This window comes from Mytilus galloprovincialis, chromosome 2 (genome assembly GCF_965363235.1).
Source record: "Mytilus galloprovincialis chromosome 2, xbMytGall1.hap1.1, whole genome shotgun sequence".
NCBI classification, from domain to species: domain Eukaryota; kingdom Metazoa; phylum Mollusca; class Bivalvia; order Mytilida; family Mytilidae; genus Mytilus; species Mytilus galloprovincialis.
The window spans coordinates 94863301-94883592 of record NC_134839.1 but is presented as its reverse complement, the minus strand read 5'-3'; the positions used below and the strand labels follow the sequence as shown (position 1 = coordinate 94883592).

The window sequence follows — 20292 nt, the reverse complement described above, 5'->3', positions numbered from 1 at the left end:
ACAGCTTTCCAATTTTAAAACAAGAAATAACATCTTTATTTTTAAAACCCTCCTAGGCCATATATTTGTTAATTTCTTCCTCATAATGTTTTTTCTTGGTGAAAGCTTGATTAAGATCCTCATCTAAACAAAACCCTTGCATTTTTTGGTGCCTTCTTATGAAATGTACTTTCGGTTTTATTATTCTTAAAATGATTTCATTTTGAAGTTCTGAATTAACACCTTTTGTAAGCAATTTATCAAATAGAGGAGTGCTTGTAAATCTATCTATAAGATTATTGCCATCTAGTCCAGAAATGAAACTGTTCTCGTAGTTTACTTACATGAACAACACCACGGGTGCAACATGTGGAGGAGGATCTGTTTACCCTTCTAAAGTACCAGGTTTTTGATTGGGTTCAGGTTAGTCAGTCTTTAGTTTTCTATGTTGTGTTTTATACTGTTATTTGTCTTGTGATTGGGTTCAGGTTAGTCAGTCTTTAGTTTTCTAAAGTACCAGGTTTTTGATTGGGTTCAGGTTAGTCAGTCTTTAGTTTTCTAAAGTACCAGGTTTTTGATTGGGTTCAGGTTAGTCAGTCTTTAGTTTTCTATGTTGTGTTTTATACTGTTATTTGTGATTGGGTTCCGGTTAGTCAGTCTTTAGTTTTCTATATTGTGTTTTATACTGGTATTTGTCCTTTGATCGTTTTTCTTCTCTTTTCTTGTCATGGCTTTGTCAGTTGAATATTTGCGACTTATGCATTTAAACATCTATTTAACTCTCTTCTGAACATAACTGACATCACAGACACGACCCTGACTTACTGGAGCAATAGTAGTTCGAAAGGTAAATGTAGAAAAAAAGGTTTTTCTTAATTAGAACTCCAGAGGTGGATTTCTTTCATACAAAGGGGAGAGGTGGACATGGACCTCCATTTTGTTGAAACAATAAGTTGATTGTTTATGGAATCACTGTTACGGAAGTCAAAAGTCCCCACTGCTACACCTCATGGAATTCGAAGTTTATATAAGATCATATAAGATATTTATGATACCTTACTCGTATCAAATTTTTTTTTATATTTCATTATATATTCAATGAGATATATTGCGGTTTCGAAAATATTGCTAAGTACGTTAAGATGTTGAGAATATACTAACTGTCATAATTTGTGTCAGTAAAGAGTGTAGGACTTTTGAAAAATGTCCTTGTTTGTATATGGATTCCTGGAAAAAATTTCTACCCCCCCCCCTTTTTTGTTGTAAAAGGGAAGTGATAAAAATGTGAATTTCTCATAGATTTTTTTCAAACCATAAGCAAATGTAAACAAGGGGTCTGGAAAGGGAGATGTCAGCGCATAATAAGCTGAACTATAATTAGTGAACATTTTATTGAGAAAAAAAAATGTTTTGTAAAATGATTTGCTTACAATGTTACCCTTAGTCTTGTGCTACGCCACTGAAACCTTGATCATGTTTTGTTAGAGTTTAAAACATATTGTTGTATCCAAAAAATATTACACCCATTAAAAGATGATTAAAGATTATTCATTTGGGTTACTGAAATATTTTTCTTCCAATGCTCATCCGTAAAAACATCAACCTTAAAAAGCGTTGTCTTATATGCGCCTATTGTTCATCATTTATACTATGTTTATACGTTCTTTTGAATTGTTTTACATACCAATATCAATTTAACCCCAGTTCTTTAAAATAAAAGCATGCATTAATCAATAAATTTAAACTAATCATAACAAACTTTTACACGAATGAGTACATGTGATGAGCCAGTATCATACGGTAATTAGAGAAAGGTTCCGATTTAAGTATTCCTTAGTTAAGACTTAAGTAAGTTTATGCATACCGCTTAAGAATTTTACTTAACTAAGGAAATTCTTAGTGAAATCTAAGTTTAAGGAATACTTAAGTTAAGATGTTTTATGCATACGGCCCCAGACTCTCTCCGTAAAGATGAAAGTTTATCAAAACAACTGTTAACCACACAATGCCCTTAGCCAATATCGTGTTTTGTCAAGTAGAAATCCCTGTATTTCAGTTTGCATGTCTCTAATGAACCTTGTTCAATCACAGAATAACAATAAAACAATATAATAAAACCAGTAGTATGTTAATATAACAAACGTCATCATTTAATCTTTTACAATAAACTTATAAAATGAAAGGACACGTCTTAAAAATAAAATTTTTATCTACTATTATACACTAATATTCTGATATATTAAGTAAACTTGTGTTTAAAATTAATACAGCAAACATTATGCGACGACGAAGAAATCAATATAATTTATGTATATACATGTGCTGAATGTTTGCGCCTATACATTCTGGTTCCACCAAAAATTATTTATTCTGGCTCTAAAATAAATTATTTCCTAAAACACTATGGACAAAATTTATAAATATGGAAGTCCCTGTCATTCTCCCTTTTCGTTACCATGAAAGGCCACTATTCAGACAAGGAGCATTATATTTTACACAGTGTTGTTTGTCCTACATGATATATAAAAATTGTGCACGATTTGTACACAAGATGTTGTTATTGCTACAGACTGGTATTAATATTCGAAATTCAAAAAACGAAAAAATAGCGATAACTTATATATCTATAACAAATTCTTAGTTTTTATCATAGTTTTTTTTTACGTTCAATTAAATTTGATCATTTATCAATGATACGGTTCCGTTGGTATCGACAAAAGTCGTCTACAACATCCTCTTCATTTTTGCTTAAAGTCATTAAAATGTTATATATGTACATCGATTGCATCTACGTATTCTATTGAAAACGTCATTCACCCGTTTTGAAAACCGAGACCCATTCTTGTAAACATCTCGATTTTCCCAAGCATTAAATATACATTTTCTTTCAAGATGAAATTCGATGAAACTTGATTATAATAAGATAGCATGGGTACTGTGTAATCGCACAATGTCATGACAAGCATACAAAATCAGTAACACTTTATAACAAAGTTTGATTGCATGACAACACTACAATACTGTTACAACATGTACAAAAATTGATATAACGCTAAATATGTACATTCAAATTAAATAGGATAACATTCTTTGTATAATATTACTTTTCTGGACTGTATCAAGATTTGCTTGATTTAAATCTTAACCCTTCTGTAATATTTCCTATGGTTTGGCATAAATTATAACGACACAACATGGTGTTATCATCCAATGGCTATACAACTATTTTAAAACAGCTTTGGAGATTGAAACGTTTTTAACAGAGTTCTCCGAAAATTGACCAATTCACCCCTAATTGTTTTACCACCGGTGCTGTGGACAGTAATATCTGAACATTCAGTATTTCGTAATAAAACGTTTATATACTTTATGTTCTATAAATACGGAGTATATTTCTATTACGCCAAACGATTTTTTCCTAGAGATAGTTAAAACACTTTTTTGAAGAAAGACACATTCCCACAACTATTTGGCTTAGAATTCGAATAATGGTGAAAACATCGGAGTCTGTCCAGTGAGTGCTGAAGCAGCATATCCAGTTCTAAGCATTGTCTCAAATGATTGTGCCATCGAAAAGAACGGATCTTGTGTAGGCACAGCAGGTGTTGGTGCCGTTGTTCTTGCAAATCCTTGATTATTTAATCCAAATAAATCCATGAACGGATTGATAGTCGTTGGTGGTTTTGTTACTCCAAATACTTTGTTAAATGAATTTTTAGTTTTGGTCTGCTGTGTGCCTGCTAGTTTAGGTGCAACAGATATGGGCGCACTAAACATATCTTTACTTGCTTGTTTATCGGGGATCAATTGATTTTGCTGGCTAGGTTGTTGAAATTCCTGTCGTATAGGTTTGACAACGACATTTTGTTGTTGGATTGATTGTTGTTGTGCCGTTAATGCGGTATATGGGGGCTTAGAAGGTTTAATATTATTCATTTGAGCTTGTAGTTTCTGTATTGCCTGAACATATTGGTTCATCAAATTTGCATTTAAAGGAACTTGTCTTTGCATCGCTGCCTGCTGTGTAGTAATCGGCACCTGCTGTGCTTGTTGTATGGGTGTTAATTGTTGTCTTTGTTGCTCAACTGCATTTGGTACATATGTGTTTTGTTGTATTTGTCCTTGTTGGTTTAGGGGTTGCACTGAATTTGCTGGGATTGACCCTTGCAATGGTTGGTTTTTTATATTTTGCATTGTGGAGAGCTGAGTCTGAATTGGCTGAGTTTGCTGTTGATAAACATTGATGGGTGCTTGCGGACCATTGCCCCATCCTTGTTGTTTTGTCACACTTGCAGGTGATATTTTGCCAGTTAAAGAAAGTTCAGGTTTTTTGTGAGTTGCCGTATGACCCCAGTCTTGTACATTATTATGAAACACCTGCTGGTTTTTCTGTAACATCTGCTGTCGTGGTTTGTTCGGTGGAGGCTTGTTCGGTGGAGGCGTAGGAATACTGTTTGATCGATGCTGGTTACGTTGCATGCTTGGTTGTTGATTATAATAATGTTGTTGATTTTGTTGTTTTTGTTGTTGATTTTGTCCTGCATGATATCCATGAAGATACTTTTGTTGATACTGTTGATAACTCATTGTAGTTTGCTGATATTGGTTGTGGTTCTGTTTTTGTTGATTACTCAATGCATTTGGATTGTATCCTGTGTGTTGATCATACGGTTGTTGATTGGATGCTTGTTGATTATGTGGCTGTTGATTATTTGGCTGTTGTTTATACTTTTGTTGATTATGTGGCTGTTGGTAATATGGTTGTTGATTATTTGCTTGTTTATAATATGGATGTTGGTTTTGTTGATTATGTGGCTGTTGGTTTTGTTGATTATATGGATGTTGGCTTTGTTGTTTGGTATGTGTTTGCTGATTGTAAGGTTGTTGTTGTTGTCCATGTTGATAAGTATGTGGATAAGTACCACCGTGCGCGTTATGATAACTATATGGATAACTGCCACCTTGGACGTGCTGCGCATTATACGGCGGTTGTCGATAATGCTGATTGTAATTATACGGTGGATATTGATAATAAGGATAGGGTGCTTTTTTAGTTGTCGTTTTGACCGTCGGTTTAGCTGTCGTTGTTGTTGTCGATGTAACTCCTTCCATTTCAGGGGGCTCATACTCCCCTGCAGCTGTTGTGGTTGTTGTGGAAGTTGTTGTTGGTTTGGGTTTTGGTGTTGATGGTCGTGGTGGCATATTATATGGATAACGCCTATAATAGCTCCCTGATAAATGGTTCGCAGAGCATTGCAATAATACTGATAAAGCTACTATATATAAAAACAAAATTGTATCCATACTGGCGACCTAAAAAGAGAAAAGAAGAAATGTTAAGAATGATGTGTGTTAATACATGTACTTGTATATATAGATATTACATTATAAGGTTATACAGTGCAAATAAATGTTAGTTTTTATGCAGCCTATTACTTTGTTTGTATCACGAAAACACTTTCTTATGTTTTACTTTTCTGTTGTTCACAATAAATTATCCATATTCGGTCTATGTCCACCCCATGGTCACTGACCCGAAGTGAACACAAGAAGATGTGATAAATAGTAAATTTATGCAACTGTAGTAAATCAAAAAACAAAAGACCACTGAGAAATACATTGACTATCTAAATGGCATCGTAAAGACCGTCAAGTTTAACACTTACAAAGGAAACAAGTCATTCAAAAAGGTTTGATCTAGGTAAATAACTAGAAAGGTGAACTAATATAATCAAAACCGTACTGAACTATGGACTCATTGCAAGTTTCCCATAAAAGCCAATGAATAAAAGTGTATCAAACACAGATGAACTTTGACATGTTTGACTTTACTGAAAGTGACTTTACTGAAAGTGCTTATTATATTCGATGGTTTTAAACATTATTTGTTACAGTGAATTTGTAAAATCAGGGACGTTACAAAATTACTGTAGGAACTGTTAGCGATTTTTATAAATTCACTGTAACATTTATATAGCACACGCTTTGTTTAGAAATTATGTCAAAGTCATTATAATAGAGAACAAGCAAAATTTATAAGCTACCCTCGATGCAATTTCACATGGATAAGAGCAAGATCAAGTACTGTAAAATACAGGTACGTAAATAGTACAATAATTTTAAAGTAAAGAAATAGTACTAAATATCAAAAATAAATTTCCAGCACTACAGATTTTAGGTACAGAAATAAAACCTATGCAAAAGTAGCTGTGTATTCATGAAGTAAAAAGTTGTTTTTTAAACGGGAATTTTCTGGGGCCTTGTATAGCTTACTGTTCGGTGTGAGCAAAAGTTCCGTGTTGAAGACCGTACTTTGACCTATAAGGTGTTTTATTTTACAAATTGTGACTTGGGTGGAGAGTTGTCTCATTGGCATTCATACCATATCTTCTTATATTTATTTGAACAACGTTTGAAGTGTTAAATATGTATTCGATTTATATGAATGATAGATATTAAATAAAAGTAAGTCGCAATGTTATATGTATAATTGTGAAGATTTGACGCATTTATTTGTTTCGCATAACAAAACTTCGACAGATTTATGCCATAAAATGTAGTATAAAACAATTTATGAATAAAAATTACTTATTTATGAAAAAATGATACAATAATTACCCTATTTATTCTATTCATTATGATAATTTATTTCATTAATAACTTATTAATAAGCCGATATTTGGCTATTTCAGAAGTATTACTCAGCAATGGAAGATATGATGAAAAAAGTGTTTGGATTTGTTATCATTGTTTACATCCGAACAATTTGGATGAAATGGTGACGCACATGACTAACTACTGACTCTTTTCGTTTTATTCCCCTTTTAAAATGAGGTATAAGTGTTTTGAAACGACATAAATAATGTATTCAATTATGTGTATATGATAATGGAAGTATTCCGACTCAATCATACATCCATAATATAAATTATTTAATTTTTTTTGCAGTACTCGTCGAACTTACTCATAACTAAAAATTCTTAAATTATATATTTACAAAAAACCGGGTTCACATAAAAAAAAAATAGATATTTTTGTAGACTATTTATTGACTGCTAGATTGGGACGATTTATACATTGAAATGAGATATGTAGCATTCAATACTGCATTTGTACGCTTCATTATAATACGTTATTCTGATTGGCTAACTGCACATCACGTGTTATTCTGTAGGCAATTGCATTACACAATAAAACTTATCATTCATGATAACACGAGGTCCGACAATAAAGTGCACAGGTGAATTAAATTTAAAAAAAAATGATAAAAATTCGTGTTTTCATGATCCTAACTTTTCTTTTTGTCACTTCATAGAATGGTAAAAGCATTTAAGAATTGAATGCTTCTTTTTAGCATAAAAGTAATGCTTGGGATATAAAAGTATTTAGCATTTAAGAATTGAATGCTTCTTTTTGTAACTTCATAGAATGGTAAAAGCGTTGACCGTGCGCACATTTTTAGAATGAAGCGCTTCCGCGCTTCATACAAAATGTACTTCGGTCAACGCTTCTACACCCCAATGAAGTTACAAAAAGAAGCATTCAATTCTTAAATGCTAAATAATAATTACATATACACTACAGTAGGTAAATTCTTTCTAAATAACATTACTCGTATAAATTTTATCACACAAAAAGATGAAATAAAATTGAATTTTATAAAGGAACTGCTTTAACCGGAGTACGAATCGTTCAACCGGTTACCACTGCTTCGAGTCATACGATACATTTCCAGGAAAGACAATTAAATAGAGGCGAGAAATACGTCACCATAGCAAAATCCACAAAATCATAGGAAACCATGAATATGTGGTCATTTGTTTTATTAACTAGAATAATAACAAAAGAAATATATTTCTGTCACATAACGATGCAGGTACACAATGTAATCGATGCTCGTCTATTTTGTCCAGTACAAGATACATTTCTAATGGGATTTGCATCTGTACTTTATACATGGTGGTACTCTGTTAATAGTATAAAATATGTGATATGTTTCGTCATGATATACAATATAAACGACAAAATAACACCACGGTTATGACGTTATCATACCTTTTATGTTGACAGTAAATGCGTAATAAAACTGATCAAGTATTTGGAAGTATGGTACATCAAATGTCATTTAAAGATAGGATAGGTATTTTTATAGTTACTATTAAAACCAAGAAGATATACATGTATTACGCAATTAACTTAAAAATGAATATATTCAGAGATTCTTTGAAATAAAACACAGCTTTAAATCAAAACTTTACTATATATCCTGCTTGTTCATTGTGAAATAATTAACCTCATGGTTACAAAAAAGTAAAATCACAAAAATACTGAATTCCCTTATCAAATGGCAAAATCAAATGATAAAATACATCAAACGAATGGACAACAACTGTCATATTCCGGACTTGGTACAGGCATTTTCAAATGAAGAAAATGGTGGATTGAACCTGGTTTTATAGCGCTAAATCTCTCATTATATTGACAATGATGCGTGAACAAAATGTCACAAATAGGGGTACAAAAACAACACGGACCCAACCAAAAACTAGGGGAGATTTCATGTGCTCCGAAAAGAGGAGCAGATCCTGCTCCACATGTGGCACACGTCGAGCTGCTCATGTTGTTACAAAGCCGGTAAATAGTTAAATAGTCTAATTATTATTGCTTTCTGATGCTTCTTATATATTTTATTTGTCTATATTTTTCGTCTGTTTAACTAAATCTAGTATCGGTATTCAACTTATTTTTACGTTTAGGGAAACAATCTAATTATATATACGTATGATTGCACACACAAACCTTTACATTTTTAGCCAAAACCAAAAGTCGTCTCTTCTTGCATGTTCTAATTTTTATATTTTAAATTCAATATAAACATGCATTTGTAGCTTCAAACTCAAATGACATTGCAATGTGACTTTTTTTTCATTATGAGGTGTGAGTTTTACTGTAATTTGTCGGCACCAGAGAAAGAGCACCGGAGAGCAGAGCTATAAAGAAAAAATCACATTGTCTCTCCCGAGATCGAATCCGGGACCTCTGTGATACACGTTGGCGCTCTAACTGACTAAGCTAAAGAAGTTCTTCCCTAGCTCGGCTTACGGTCGTCTGAGTATCTACTAATTTAAAGAAGCAATCCGACCACACCTCCCCACCTCAAGTCAACACTTGTTCGATTCGCGATGAGAATTACATTATAAATATTTCAGGATTCAGAATCCAGACAATAGAACAAAAATGAGTGATTTGTTAACAGAACGTGTTTAGAATTGTCCAAATAAAGGACTATTTTTTGCTTCAATTTTAAAATATCAGCTAAAGCTTTCTGCAGAGATCATACATGTAAAATGTTAAATGAAAAAAAATAAACTTTTTTGCAAACCAAATGCCTGGTTGTTTGCCTGCGATTGAAAGAAAACAGCCGTCTTTTACTGTTTTAAAATAAAAATAATTTGTATAAGATACTCAATCAGGTAGAAGTTAGTTGAGCATAATTTTTTTTTTTTTTTTGACGTTCCAACAATAAAACAAAATGACGACGAGTTCATTAGGAAAATAGTTGATATTTCAAATACTTTTATACATAATAAATTTGTGTAAAAATTAAAAGGAATGTTTAGAAGTCATATCAATGGAAAGTCTTGAATGACATCGTTATTTTCAGATAGGAAATTTAACTTTATCATTTCAAATGGAACATGAAATAAAACCTCATTAATTTCTATATTAATTATAGCATAATGACAAAATAATGCAGTAAAGCAATCAAACAGCATGTTAACTTTTACATTATGTTTTTGCAATTAACAACAACAACAGTAATATTTTGTAAGTTAATTTAAAAGTTGAAAAGTTTGCCTTGACATGCAAATAAAGCACTTGAAAGCTGTTTTATAAAGTAAACAAAAATATTATTTGAATCTTATTTAAATTCTAACCACGTGTAAATAAATAGTTACAAGCTATGTGACTGGACAACAACTGTATGGGTTATAAATGTTAAGATTTGTTTTTTATCGACAATGCAACATCTTCATGCTTTGTAATAAATGGATGAAAGCTGGACATCTAATATATAAACAGAAATTACCATTGATTAAATAAAGAAAGAAACCGTAATCATGGTGGGTTTTTTATTGAAGGAAGTATAAATCTACGAAAAACTCAATAACTGTTCGTCTGATTAAGTAGTAACAGGACATTTTATTTGATAGTTACCAATCCAATGGTAAAAAAAATAATCAATTAGTAATTAACAAGACAAAAATTAACAAAAACACAAGAATGACAAATACCAAAGCTGTAAGTTTAGACGTTGTCATCAAATCGGTTATTTGTTTACTTACAATCTCAAAAGAAACACACAACACGACGAACTAGACATTACGGAGTCGGCATATTATTTTGTGATATTATGAAGAATTTGAACAATCAATCCTTAACTTTTTAATGAGAATTTTATTGGAGCGTTATAATTAATCAATATGTTCGTTAACAACTATTTACGAATTAGGCCGTAGGAAGGTTTGTCAAGAGGGGGTGCGAAGGGGGTGGGTGTGGGAGGGGCACTCCCCTCCTACAGCTTAGATTTTTTTTGAAAATGGGTAAGCCAATTTCAGGGTTTAATGTGTTCTCAGAACGTTAAATACATGATTATCCATACTCTTCCAATAAGCTTTTAAACGGTTAATAGGGAGATATTTAATTGAAGAAAGCGTATAAACCATTGATCGCACTAGTACTGAAGGTACTTTTTATTTCAACATATTAAATCAATATAACAGTGGTACCTTTCAAAGTTAACATTACAATTTCATATATATGATAAAAACAATGGATTGCACACATCACTTTTGTTCCGTAATTATTTCGGATAAAATATATCATTCTTATATAAACACAAACCTACTGTCATTTTATCATGATCTATTTAGAGATTTTAAAGACAACATGGCTTCATGTCTTTCAAGTTTACTTTTAAAAGTAAACGTAATAAGACGAATTCCATGAATGACGTACGTGTATCTTATTACAATATGATGGATTATAAAAAAAAACAAGCAGCTTAATAAGCATCTATTAAAATCCTTAAAAAAAGCATAGTTGATTCTCTCTGAAAATTTCTCAATTTAAGATTTTATCCTTTGACGGATACATGATAAGCATGGCTAGGGGCGATTATAATCCTACAAATCTCATTTAAACACCATCATCGGTTGCATTTACATGCGCCTGTCCCAAGTCAGGAGTATTTTGGTCATTGGCGAAGCATTTAATTTTTATAAGCCGTTTGGAAGAGGAATACCAACGATACAAGAAGCGTTTTTAATAAGAATTTAGGAAATTATGCTGTGCTTTAAGGTTAAGGATTACCCTTTTGGGTTTTACAGTTATTGTTTTATTTGACATACAGAGCTGTAAGTAATAGTTCCTGCTCTTTTGAGAAGTAGTTTACGTTGCCAGTTCTAAGTTCTAACTTACTTTTTTGTGTTACATTTAGTAGGTAGGGGATTGTGACTGTCTTCGTGTCATATTGGGTCTTTTTTCATAAAACCAACACGTGCTATGTGATAGAAAAAAGATTAAGCTATTAAATTGTATGCCAATGTCACATCTATTATATATTTAACCCTTACCAGAATACGGCGTGTTGGTGTATTTATTGACGCATTACTTAAAATTTCCAACATATGTTTTAACATATTCCAACATGTTGAATGAAAAAAAAAATCATTTACATTGTACCAATAACATTTAGCAATCGTAATTTAGACCAAACTGTAGGAAAATATTCCTTCTTTAAAATAATATATCATTTTCTCGCTTTGTTCTTTCTGCTTTCCAATATACAAAATAAATCGTTTTACACTTCCAAATTGAAAGACATGTTTTGACGGAATGTTGAAATTAAAAACTGAAATTTCGAAAAATCGTAGAAAATTCAGAAATGTTACCAGAAACTAGAAAAAAATGCTAGTATAAGGTTTCAGCTTCATAATGATATCAACTATTTTGGTTTGAACTTCGTAGTTTTAAGAAAAAAAATCATAACACTGTATTTTTTGTTTTGCAATCCGGATGGAACTCAATCAAGGTTCAAGACCGAGGTCTATACTGATAAGAATTTGCATGATGAATATTACAAACATATGTTCGATGAGGCATTAAAATGATTCCTAAGTCCTTGCCGTTTCACGGAATAGTCGTTTATTCTTGATTTTGGGCTTCTGTCTCCTTTATATCTTCTCAAGCAAGATGACCCCGTGAATTTAAAAGATCGATCTATATGACAGGAAATGGACCTCCGTCATGATTCTTTATATAACGAGTCAGACATGGATTATAGCTCTACGGGTGCTCTGCGAATATCCCGATTGATCTCGAGCCGCGTTTCCATTCCTTTTAAATATACAATTCCTTGACCCCAATAAACAATTTTGAGATTAGGAGAATCTTTACTACAAGACTACCATACGTACTTCTTTTCATAGATTGCAAATATGAGTTGGTAGATCTAATGTAATTTGTCAATTTTATAGATAATGAAATTGAGAATGGAAATAGGGAATGTGTCAAAGAAACAACAACCCGACCATAGAACAGAGTTCAACAGACTACAGTAGAAGGCCAACCATAGGTCTTCAATACAGCGAGAAATTACCGCAACCGGAAGCGTCCTTCAGCTGGTCCCCAAACAAATAACGAAATATATATGCTAGTCAGTCAATAATAATGAACGTCATACTAATGATGATCTCTCAAACTGTATCAGAGGTGTCTTATTCTGTGACAAAAAAACCACGGTAACCCGTCAGCGTGGAGGACATCTGCTCATCCGTGCCTGAAAATTCTTCTAATATTTTTTTTTTTTTTTTTTTTTTTGAAAGAGGGGGTGCGACCGCACCCGACGCACCTCCCCTTCCGACGGCCTTGCCCACTCACTCAGTACTGCTTCTGAGGTATCCTCCTCTTTTCATCATTACCACACAATAAAGAATACAATATTTTCAAAAAGATATCACATTGGAATTACTTGATATGAAGGTAGTTCATGGTAAGAGGACGATAATCTAGATTTCTGGGGGATCTTGTAGATTTGGGAGATGATTAATTTATCCTTACTTGATTAAAACTGGAGAATATCGTCTATGTAAGAACATAGAAATGAAATGTGCCACAAACAAAATCCAGGAAACGTTTGTGTGCAAAACAGAAAATAGATGTGCTGACTTAGCCAGATTCAATCTGCAACAGTTCAAATGGACGTCCTCATTGTTTACCTGCTATATGTTCAAATCTTCTAATGAACTTCAATTAGATTAAGATGTGTTATGATTGCCAATGAGACAAGTATTCAGCAGAGTCAAAATGAAGAGCGAATTTAAGCAACTGTAGATCACCGTTTGGAATTCGACAATGATCAAAACCAATACCATATAGCCAGTCATAAAAGTCCTCGACATGTTAATGTGCAACAATCCAAATGAGAAAAAAATAACTACCGGATTAAAAAAAAATAAACGAAAAAACAAATATCATAGACTAATAATCACTGAATTACATGCTCCTGACTTGAGATTATGTGATTATGTATTCATTTACCAAAGGGCAAAACACTCTAAGCCTTATACGAAATCCCCAACATCAACTTCAATTGTAACATGACCTTGCAAATCTAGAAAACACAAATTGTTGTATTACCGCTGAGCAACGATCACTGTTAAATGCTACATATACTGATGGTACCGTAACATTAAGTGAATGTACGATTAATTTCTCATTATTAAAATAAATGTTGTATGATATAACTGTCATTTTGAGATAAAAACAAGTTTCAGTTCTGACCAAACCACGTCATTATTCTGCTTTAGATAGATTTAAATTAACATATTTTGAGTTTGGGTTATTTTCATTTACCGACATGTTGGGATGCAACATTCGTAAATCCCTTCGTAAATAGTCATGATAAAGCATTTCATTGTGAATGCTACACGTTAGAAAAAAGTGTTTTTCTATACAATTTTCATTTGCAAGACTTTTTGTTTTGTTCGCCACTACGATCTACCGTGGATCTTTAGGCAGACCTTCTTGAACAATATGTTTAAATTTAAGATTGGTAAGTTATGTAAGAAGATGAATAATCATATTTAGCCCTCTAACATATCCATCAAGAACAATAACTCAAATTCAAATTACATTAATTACACCAATTAACAACTATCTATATCATCATAATGACGATTTTTTTGGTTTTTTTTCCTATCAAAATAACAATTGCTATTCGATTTTAATTGGGAACAGTATGTAACAAAAGATAGGTTCCTTATTTTACGAAGCGAATTTGACATTCATACGATCTTTAAAATGAAAAAAAAAAACGTTTGTTGAATCACTTTTCTCTTTTTGCAAAACTAGATTTTTGTTTGACATAGAATAGCACAAACATTCACCTTTTTTAGATTGTCTCATAATCTTTGACCTAAATGAACAGTACTATCTTCGTTTGCTTCAAATGTCAAAAGTGTCAACAAATGTCAGTAAATTAAGTTGTAAAAGACGTTTACGGATATTTTTTTGACAGATACAATGAATAACTAAAAACGAAAATAAACCACACAGATAAATTGTATTGTTTCTATTTCTAATTTCCCCGTGTATATTATAAGTATGCTTTGTGTATTAAGTTGTATACATACTCGAGTTCTTATATATAAACACCTTCAAAACTAAAGCAATTTGCCTGTTTAAACAGAATTTCTTCAATTCGATTGTTAAACTTTAAAATGTTACCCAAATGTTGTCATTTATTGTTTTTGAATTTGGGAGTTTGAAAAAAAAATGCTATCATTAGAAGGACATGTTTCACTGTGTTATAATAGTCATATTACCGTTACACTAGATTACAGTGATACAGTTACTAGTTCAATTAACATGTGTTCATGCCTTCTATAAACTCATTCGTACTCTTATAACCTACACATACCCAATTGATGGGGAAAACGGGTTTATAAATTCTCATTACTTGGACAGAAGTACTTTTCCTTCTAAAATCTTTTAAAACAAATCTCCTCTTGTAATTATATGTTATTGGTATGTTTATTGTTAAGTTATACCGTCTTTTCTGCTGTATAAACTGATAACAGACAATATTATTTAATCAGTCAATGACACAAAACATATGCTATTTGTCTTGGGCAATAAACAATACATATTATGTATAATAATAAATGAACATTCAGGGAAATGTAAAATACCATCAACAATTAATTGTCTACCGTGAAACACAACGTATTTTTCATTTTTTTATACATTTTTTTACATAACTAATTTAATTTTCTATATATAAATCATCTAGATGAATGTGGAAACCCTTTTCTCCGGTAATTAATATGTATCTTTATATTAGTAATTTATTCGTCTTATTTTGAAAGTATGACTTTGTTTATTCACGTGAGAAAAAGGGCTAACTTTTCAAAGAATTTTTATTGATTCTATCAGAAACATGAAATTGGTTAGTTACAAAAGAACTCATACAACGCACTGGAAGAGTCTATGATTGGCTTAGGAGTAGAAGCGGATACAAATGTCTAATGTGGAATACACATACAACAAAATCCAACATAAACCAGACAATAACTAGACGTACGGTGAACTAAGCTCACATAATGATACCCCGCCCCTACATACTAAATGACAGAGGCTACGATGTGCTTAATGTGTTATGTAATATAAGTATCTAGTTATAACAAAGGTCATGTCATCTCAACAACGAATGCTAAATGCCTACCTATATTGATGCAGATCGCATGTTGACCACACAAGTTATTTTGTTATTGGTGTTTCTGTCTCATTGATGTATACCACGACATGGCATGACATGGATTTCGTGTGTTTCTATGATTGATTCTGTTTTGGTATTATATATCAGTCGGTTCATGTTCTGAGTTGAATGTATATATGATAACTTTATATAAATATGTTTTACTTATTTGCATTCATACTACATGTATCTCCTTTCATTTACAGAAAATATTTGGTGAAACATCACTGCTCTTTTTGGAAAAAAAAGTCATTGCTTTTTTTGAGGAAACATCATTGCATTTTTTGTGGGAAACGTCATTGTCCGTTAGTGTAAAAAGAACAACCAGACAAACTATGCGATAATAGCTGTAATTTAGTCTCTTAAACGAAATTAAGAGATTTATAATGATTTTTTCTTGCAGATATCATTGAGTTTCTACTATTTACAGTGCATAATACTATTTGTGACTTGACGAACTATTCACATATAAATAAGAGAAGGTAGAAGATGTGGTATGGATGCATGAATGGCTATGACTTATTTTATGAAAACAAGAAACCGTTTCAATCGTTAATTGTTTATGATGTAGTTATGTCGATTTTGAGAATTCGTTTATACAATTAATAGTAAGGAGGTAATTCAAATCAAAAACTACAAGTTTCACTTATAAGCACAAGTGGTATACAAACACAAACTAAAGCATACACTTCATATTGTTTTATAGGTTTTTATAATGTTTGGGGGTGGTTTTTTTTTTTTTTGCAGTTTTTGGAGAGTTTATGTAGACGTTGAGTATTCAACACCAAAAACTCAAAAAACGTTTTGTTAATGCAATCCATTATTGAAAGTGACATTTCCTTTACTACGGGGTCATGGTTCAATACTTTTATCGTCGCAAAGCAGTCTATGGGATTGCCTACTTTTAGTATAGGGATGTTGTTTTATTGCCTTGCCAATGGGACAATTACCCAACAGACTCCACATAACGTGAATAGTAATTATGCGTCACCGTAAAGCCTTCAAATATGACTATACACACCAAAATATTGGCGTAATTTATGAAAAAACCCAGATATTATAGAAAGCAACAGCTACAACCACTATATATATATAATCCTGACTTCATACAGATTGAGGCGCTCAACCATTAACCTGGTACAATGGTGAACAGCAGGTCCGGCATAAGAACAAACCGCAAAAAAATGAGACAACTATCTACCAGAGTTCAAATAAAGTAAACAATGATAAACCCCCATACAGTATAGTCGGCTGTAAAAGGCCCCGATATGATAAATATGACTGACAATCCAAACGAGAAAACTAACGGCTCAATTTATAACAAAACAATATACGAAAAACATATATGACAGACATGGACCAACGATAACTACATAAAATTTGCAATACAGACTTGATTATGCATATGAATTATTCAGGCTGCCACTTTTGGAAGCCATAGTGACATATTACCTTTCTTGTACATATACATATTTCTTGCTACATATAAATGTCCTATACATTTACGACTATACTATACGACTTTCCATCGATAAAATTTTTCTTTATAAACCGCAATCCTTTAATTCTGTATTACAGACTACTTTTGATCGTTAATTTACTGTTACATTTATTTTTCGTCAGAAACCAAATATTTGAAGTTCAAAAGATAAAAAAAAATCTTAAACAACCAGGCAAGGAATATCTAGAAGGATAACTGTCTTATTTAAAAACTTTTAAAACATCCCTTTGTCAACTGAAAAGTTCTTAAGATTGGCTGGCAACGTATTATTTTCAATTACAATAACTTTGGCGATCGAGCTCATGTTAAACTTGTAAAGTCTAGTCCACCAGCAGTGGGCAAGTTTAGAGGCATAGACCCACTTATATTACAAATAAAAATGTATATATAAACATATTTTGTAATATAGAAATACATGCTATTTAAGTTGTGTAAACTTTTGCGACATAAGCTAACAAATAAAAAAATGTCTACATGTTGATTTACTTTTTGCTACTCCGTTATCATGCCAGTGACCGGTAGCTTCATTTCTCTTATTTTTAGCAGTTTGGTTAAGGTGAATTTATTTGTTTGACAAAAACCGAAAGGCAAGTGTAGAAATAGGAATACACATCTGAGGATAAATAAACAATTATTAAAAATTGGCCTCGTATAGTGTTACCCTTAATATTTGAATACAGATTGGAAATTGATGAAAGTATTGTTATCATGTTCCATACTGAAATTGACTTATACGTCGAAGTTTATAACTAGGCTCTGTATTTGTACGATATTAACTTTAAGATCAGTCAGTTGCATTATATCCATGAGGATTTGGATGGGGTTTATTGAAAAGAAAATAATGCACCAATATTACAGAAAATGTGTAAAAAAAAAATAAAAAGATATGTCAGAAAATAAAGAATAGGAATAATGGGATGTTGAAAAATATTAAAATGGGTAAAAAAATATAAAGAATATTTAAAAAAAAAAGTGGCTAAACATATCAGAAAACAGAATTCGAACCGTCCAGACCCATATTAATCACATTAATCACATGATTCAGTCGAGTTTTTGTCTAATTCATGTACTATATGTAATATTATAGGATAAAAACAACAAAAACATTCATCTATGTCATAAGATTAATTAAACAAGTTGTAATGGAATGTAAGGTTTTACTTTATCACATGCATGTAATGGAATCACGTACATTTCACATCATTTTATAGGGGGAGTGAATATCAACTATGCATACAAAATACATGATGTATTTCAAATCAAAAGAAAACACAATACCGCTGGTAAACAAAACAAATAATCGTTCGAAATTCAAGCGATTTCGATGTATGTTGACGGCTCATATTCTCTAAACATTTGACGAACATTTTTTAACATTTATAACATAATGTAATCAAAATTATTATCCCTTGTGTATCTAATATAAAGTTCATATTCTAAATATTACGACGTGCTAAAAATAAACCAAGCAAGATTGATTGAAAAAAACATAAAATAGTCTCACTTTGTTTTACCCTTTATTGTCCTCGTGGATCACAAGTTTGAATTCATCAATTAAAATATTTGTTTTCTTCATATTCTTATAACGGTAGAAGCAGTTATTGTCTTTTGTGGTTAAGGAACGACGCCTGAATGAGGTCTTTGGTTCGATGCTTTACTTTTGCGATAAATAAGCAACAATTTATACACGACAGCGCTGTAATATAACATTCCATTTGTGCGTATTTACTGCATAGGTAAAAAAAGAGGTATTTTATGGAAAAATAAGTCAAAAAGTTTTTAATTTGAATGAAGAACAAATTGTGCCTCATATTTTTTTATAAAGTCATAAATCGCCTAAATAAACTATAGTTTACGAGCCAGCTCGACAAATTCTAATGATTTGCTAAGGGAACCCCCAAAATGATTCGGACCAAAAATCCAAAATAGGAGGTGCAGCAAAATGGCATTATATGGTCTAAAAGGAGAAACGAATACAAATGTATGTAAACTATAATCTTCATTGGGTGTAAAGTAATTCACGAGAGAAAAATTCTATGACATTTTTACAAAATTCTGTCAACTGGGCCGAAAGCAGTTGAGGATACCAACGTTGAACGGATTGACAGGCGGACTCCCTCATCAAAACACATTGATGCCCGCTTTAGAAAGTTTGGAGTTTCATGAGTTAAGCAACATTGGAAACTTGTCAAAAATAAGCAAGTAAAGAAGTCAATAGTTACACACATATTTATCTATCTGGGTGAATAGACATTATATATACTTACTATTTTTGTCATTTTACACACAAAAACTTTTTACATCCGTTATCCCACTAAGCTGAAAATTGGAAATTATGACATTTTTGAAATATCATAAAACAGTATCTATCTGATAATGGACTCCTGCTTCTCCATATTAATATTACAGGTAATATAATAGCCTGCGTTAACTGTTCAGGTGTACTCGGTATATAAGTAATAAAAAAGATGTTAATTTGTCATATTTTACCTGGACATTCTAACAAAATGTACGAGATGTATTTTGATGATATGAATTTGGCATTTTGTATTATTAATACATAGATAAAGATGTTTTAGGATAGTACCTTCATCTATTATGAGATAATTGTCCAATAACAGTAAATATCATGTCTCAAATAAAAAGACAACCCCCAGAAAACTTAAAAACTCCTTTAAAGTGCATAAAATGGAGTAATGAATATGAAAATACATTTAAATTAAACTTATTAAAAACTGACTTCCAACCAATTATTTCTGAAATAGAAAGCTTAGCAGAAATTCCTGTTCAAAATAACTTGTCCAGTGTAGAAGAAAAAATTAATGAAAATGTTTCTAACATATCATCTTTATTGTATAATGCTGCTTTTCTTGGCCCAAAACGATCAACGTTTAGGAATAACAAAAGTAAATTCCGAAAAGTTAAAAAACCTTACTATAATAATGAATGTGAAGCACAATTTAGAGCTTTAAAACACCATACTAGGAAATTG

General features: G+C 31.8%; 1 protein-coding gene across 1 annotated transcript; it reads right to left on the bottom strand.

Annotated features, from left to right (window-relative positions):
- Window positions 1-2088: 2088 nt before the first annotated feature.
- LOC143064950 (uncharacterized) lies at window positions 2089-19729 on the bottom strand. Its single transcript, XM_076238189.1, has 2 exons — window positions 19568-19729; window positions 2089-5292 (listed from the first exon to the last, which is right to left on the bottom strand). Exons 1-2 carry the CDS (start codon window positions 19577-19579, stop codon window positions 3454-3456), a joined length of 1851 nt encoding a protein of 616 aa, XP_076094304.1. The 5' UTR covers window positions 19580-19729; the 3' UTR covers window positions 2089-3453.
- Between the last annotated feature and the right edge of the window lie 563 nt (window positions 19730-20292).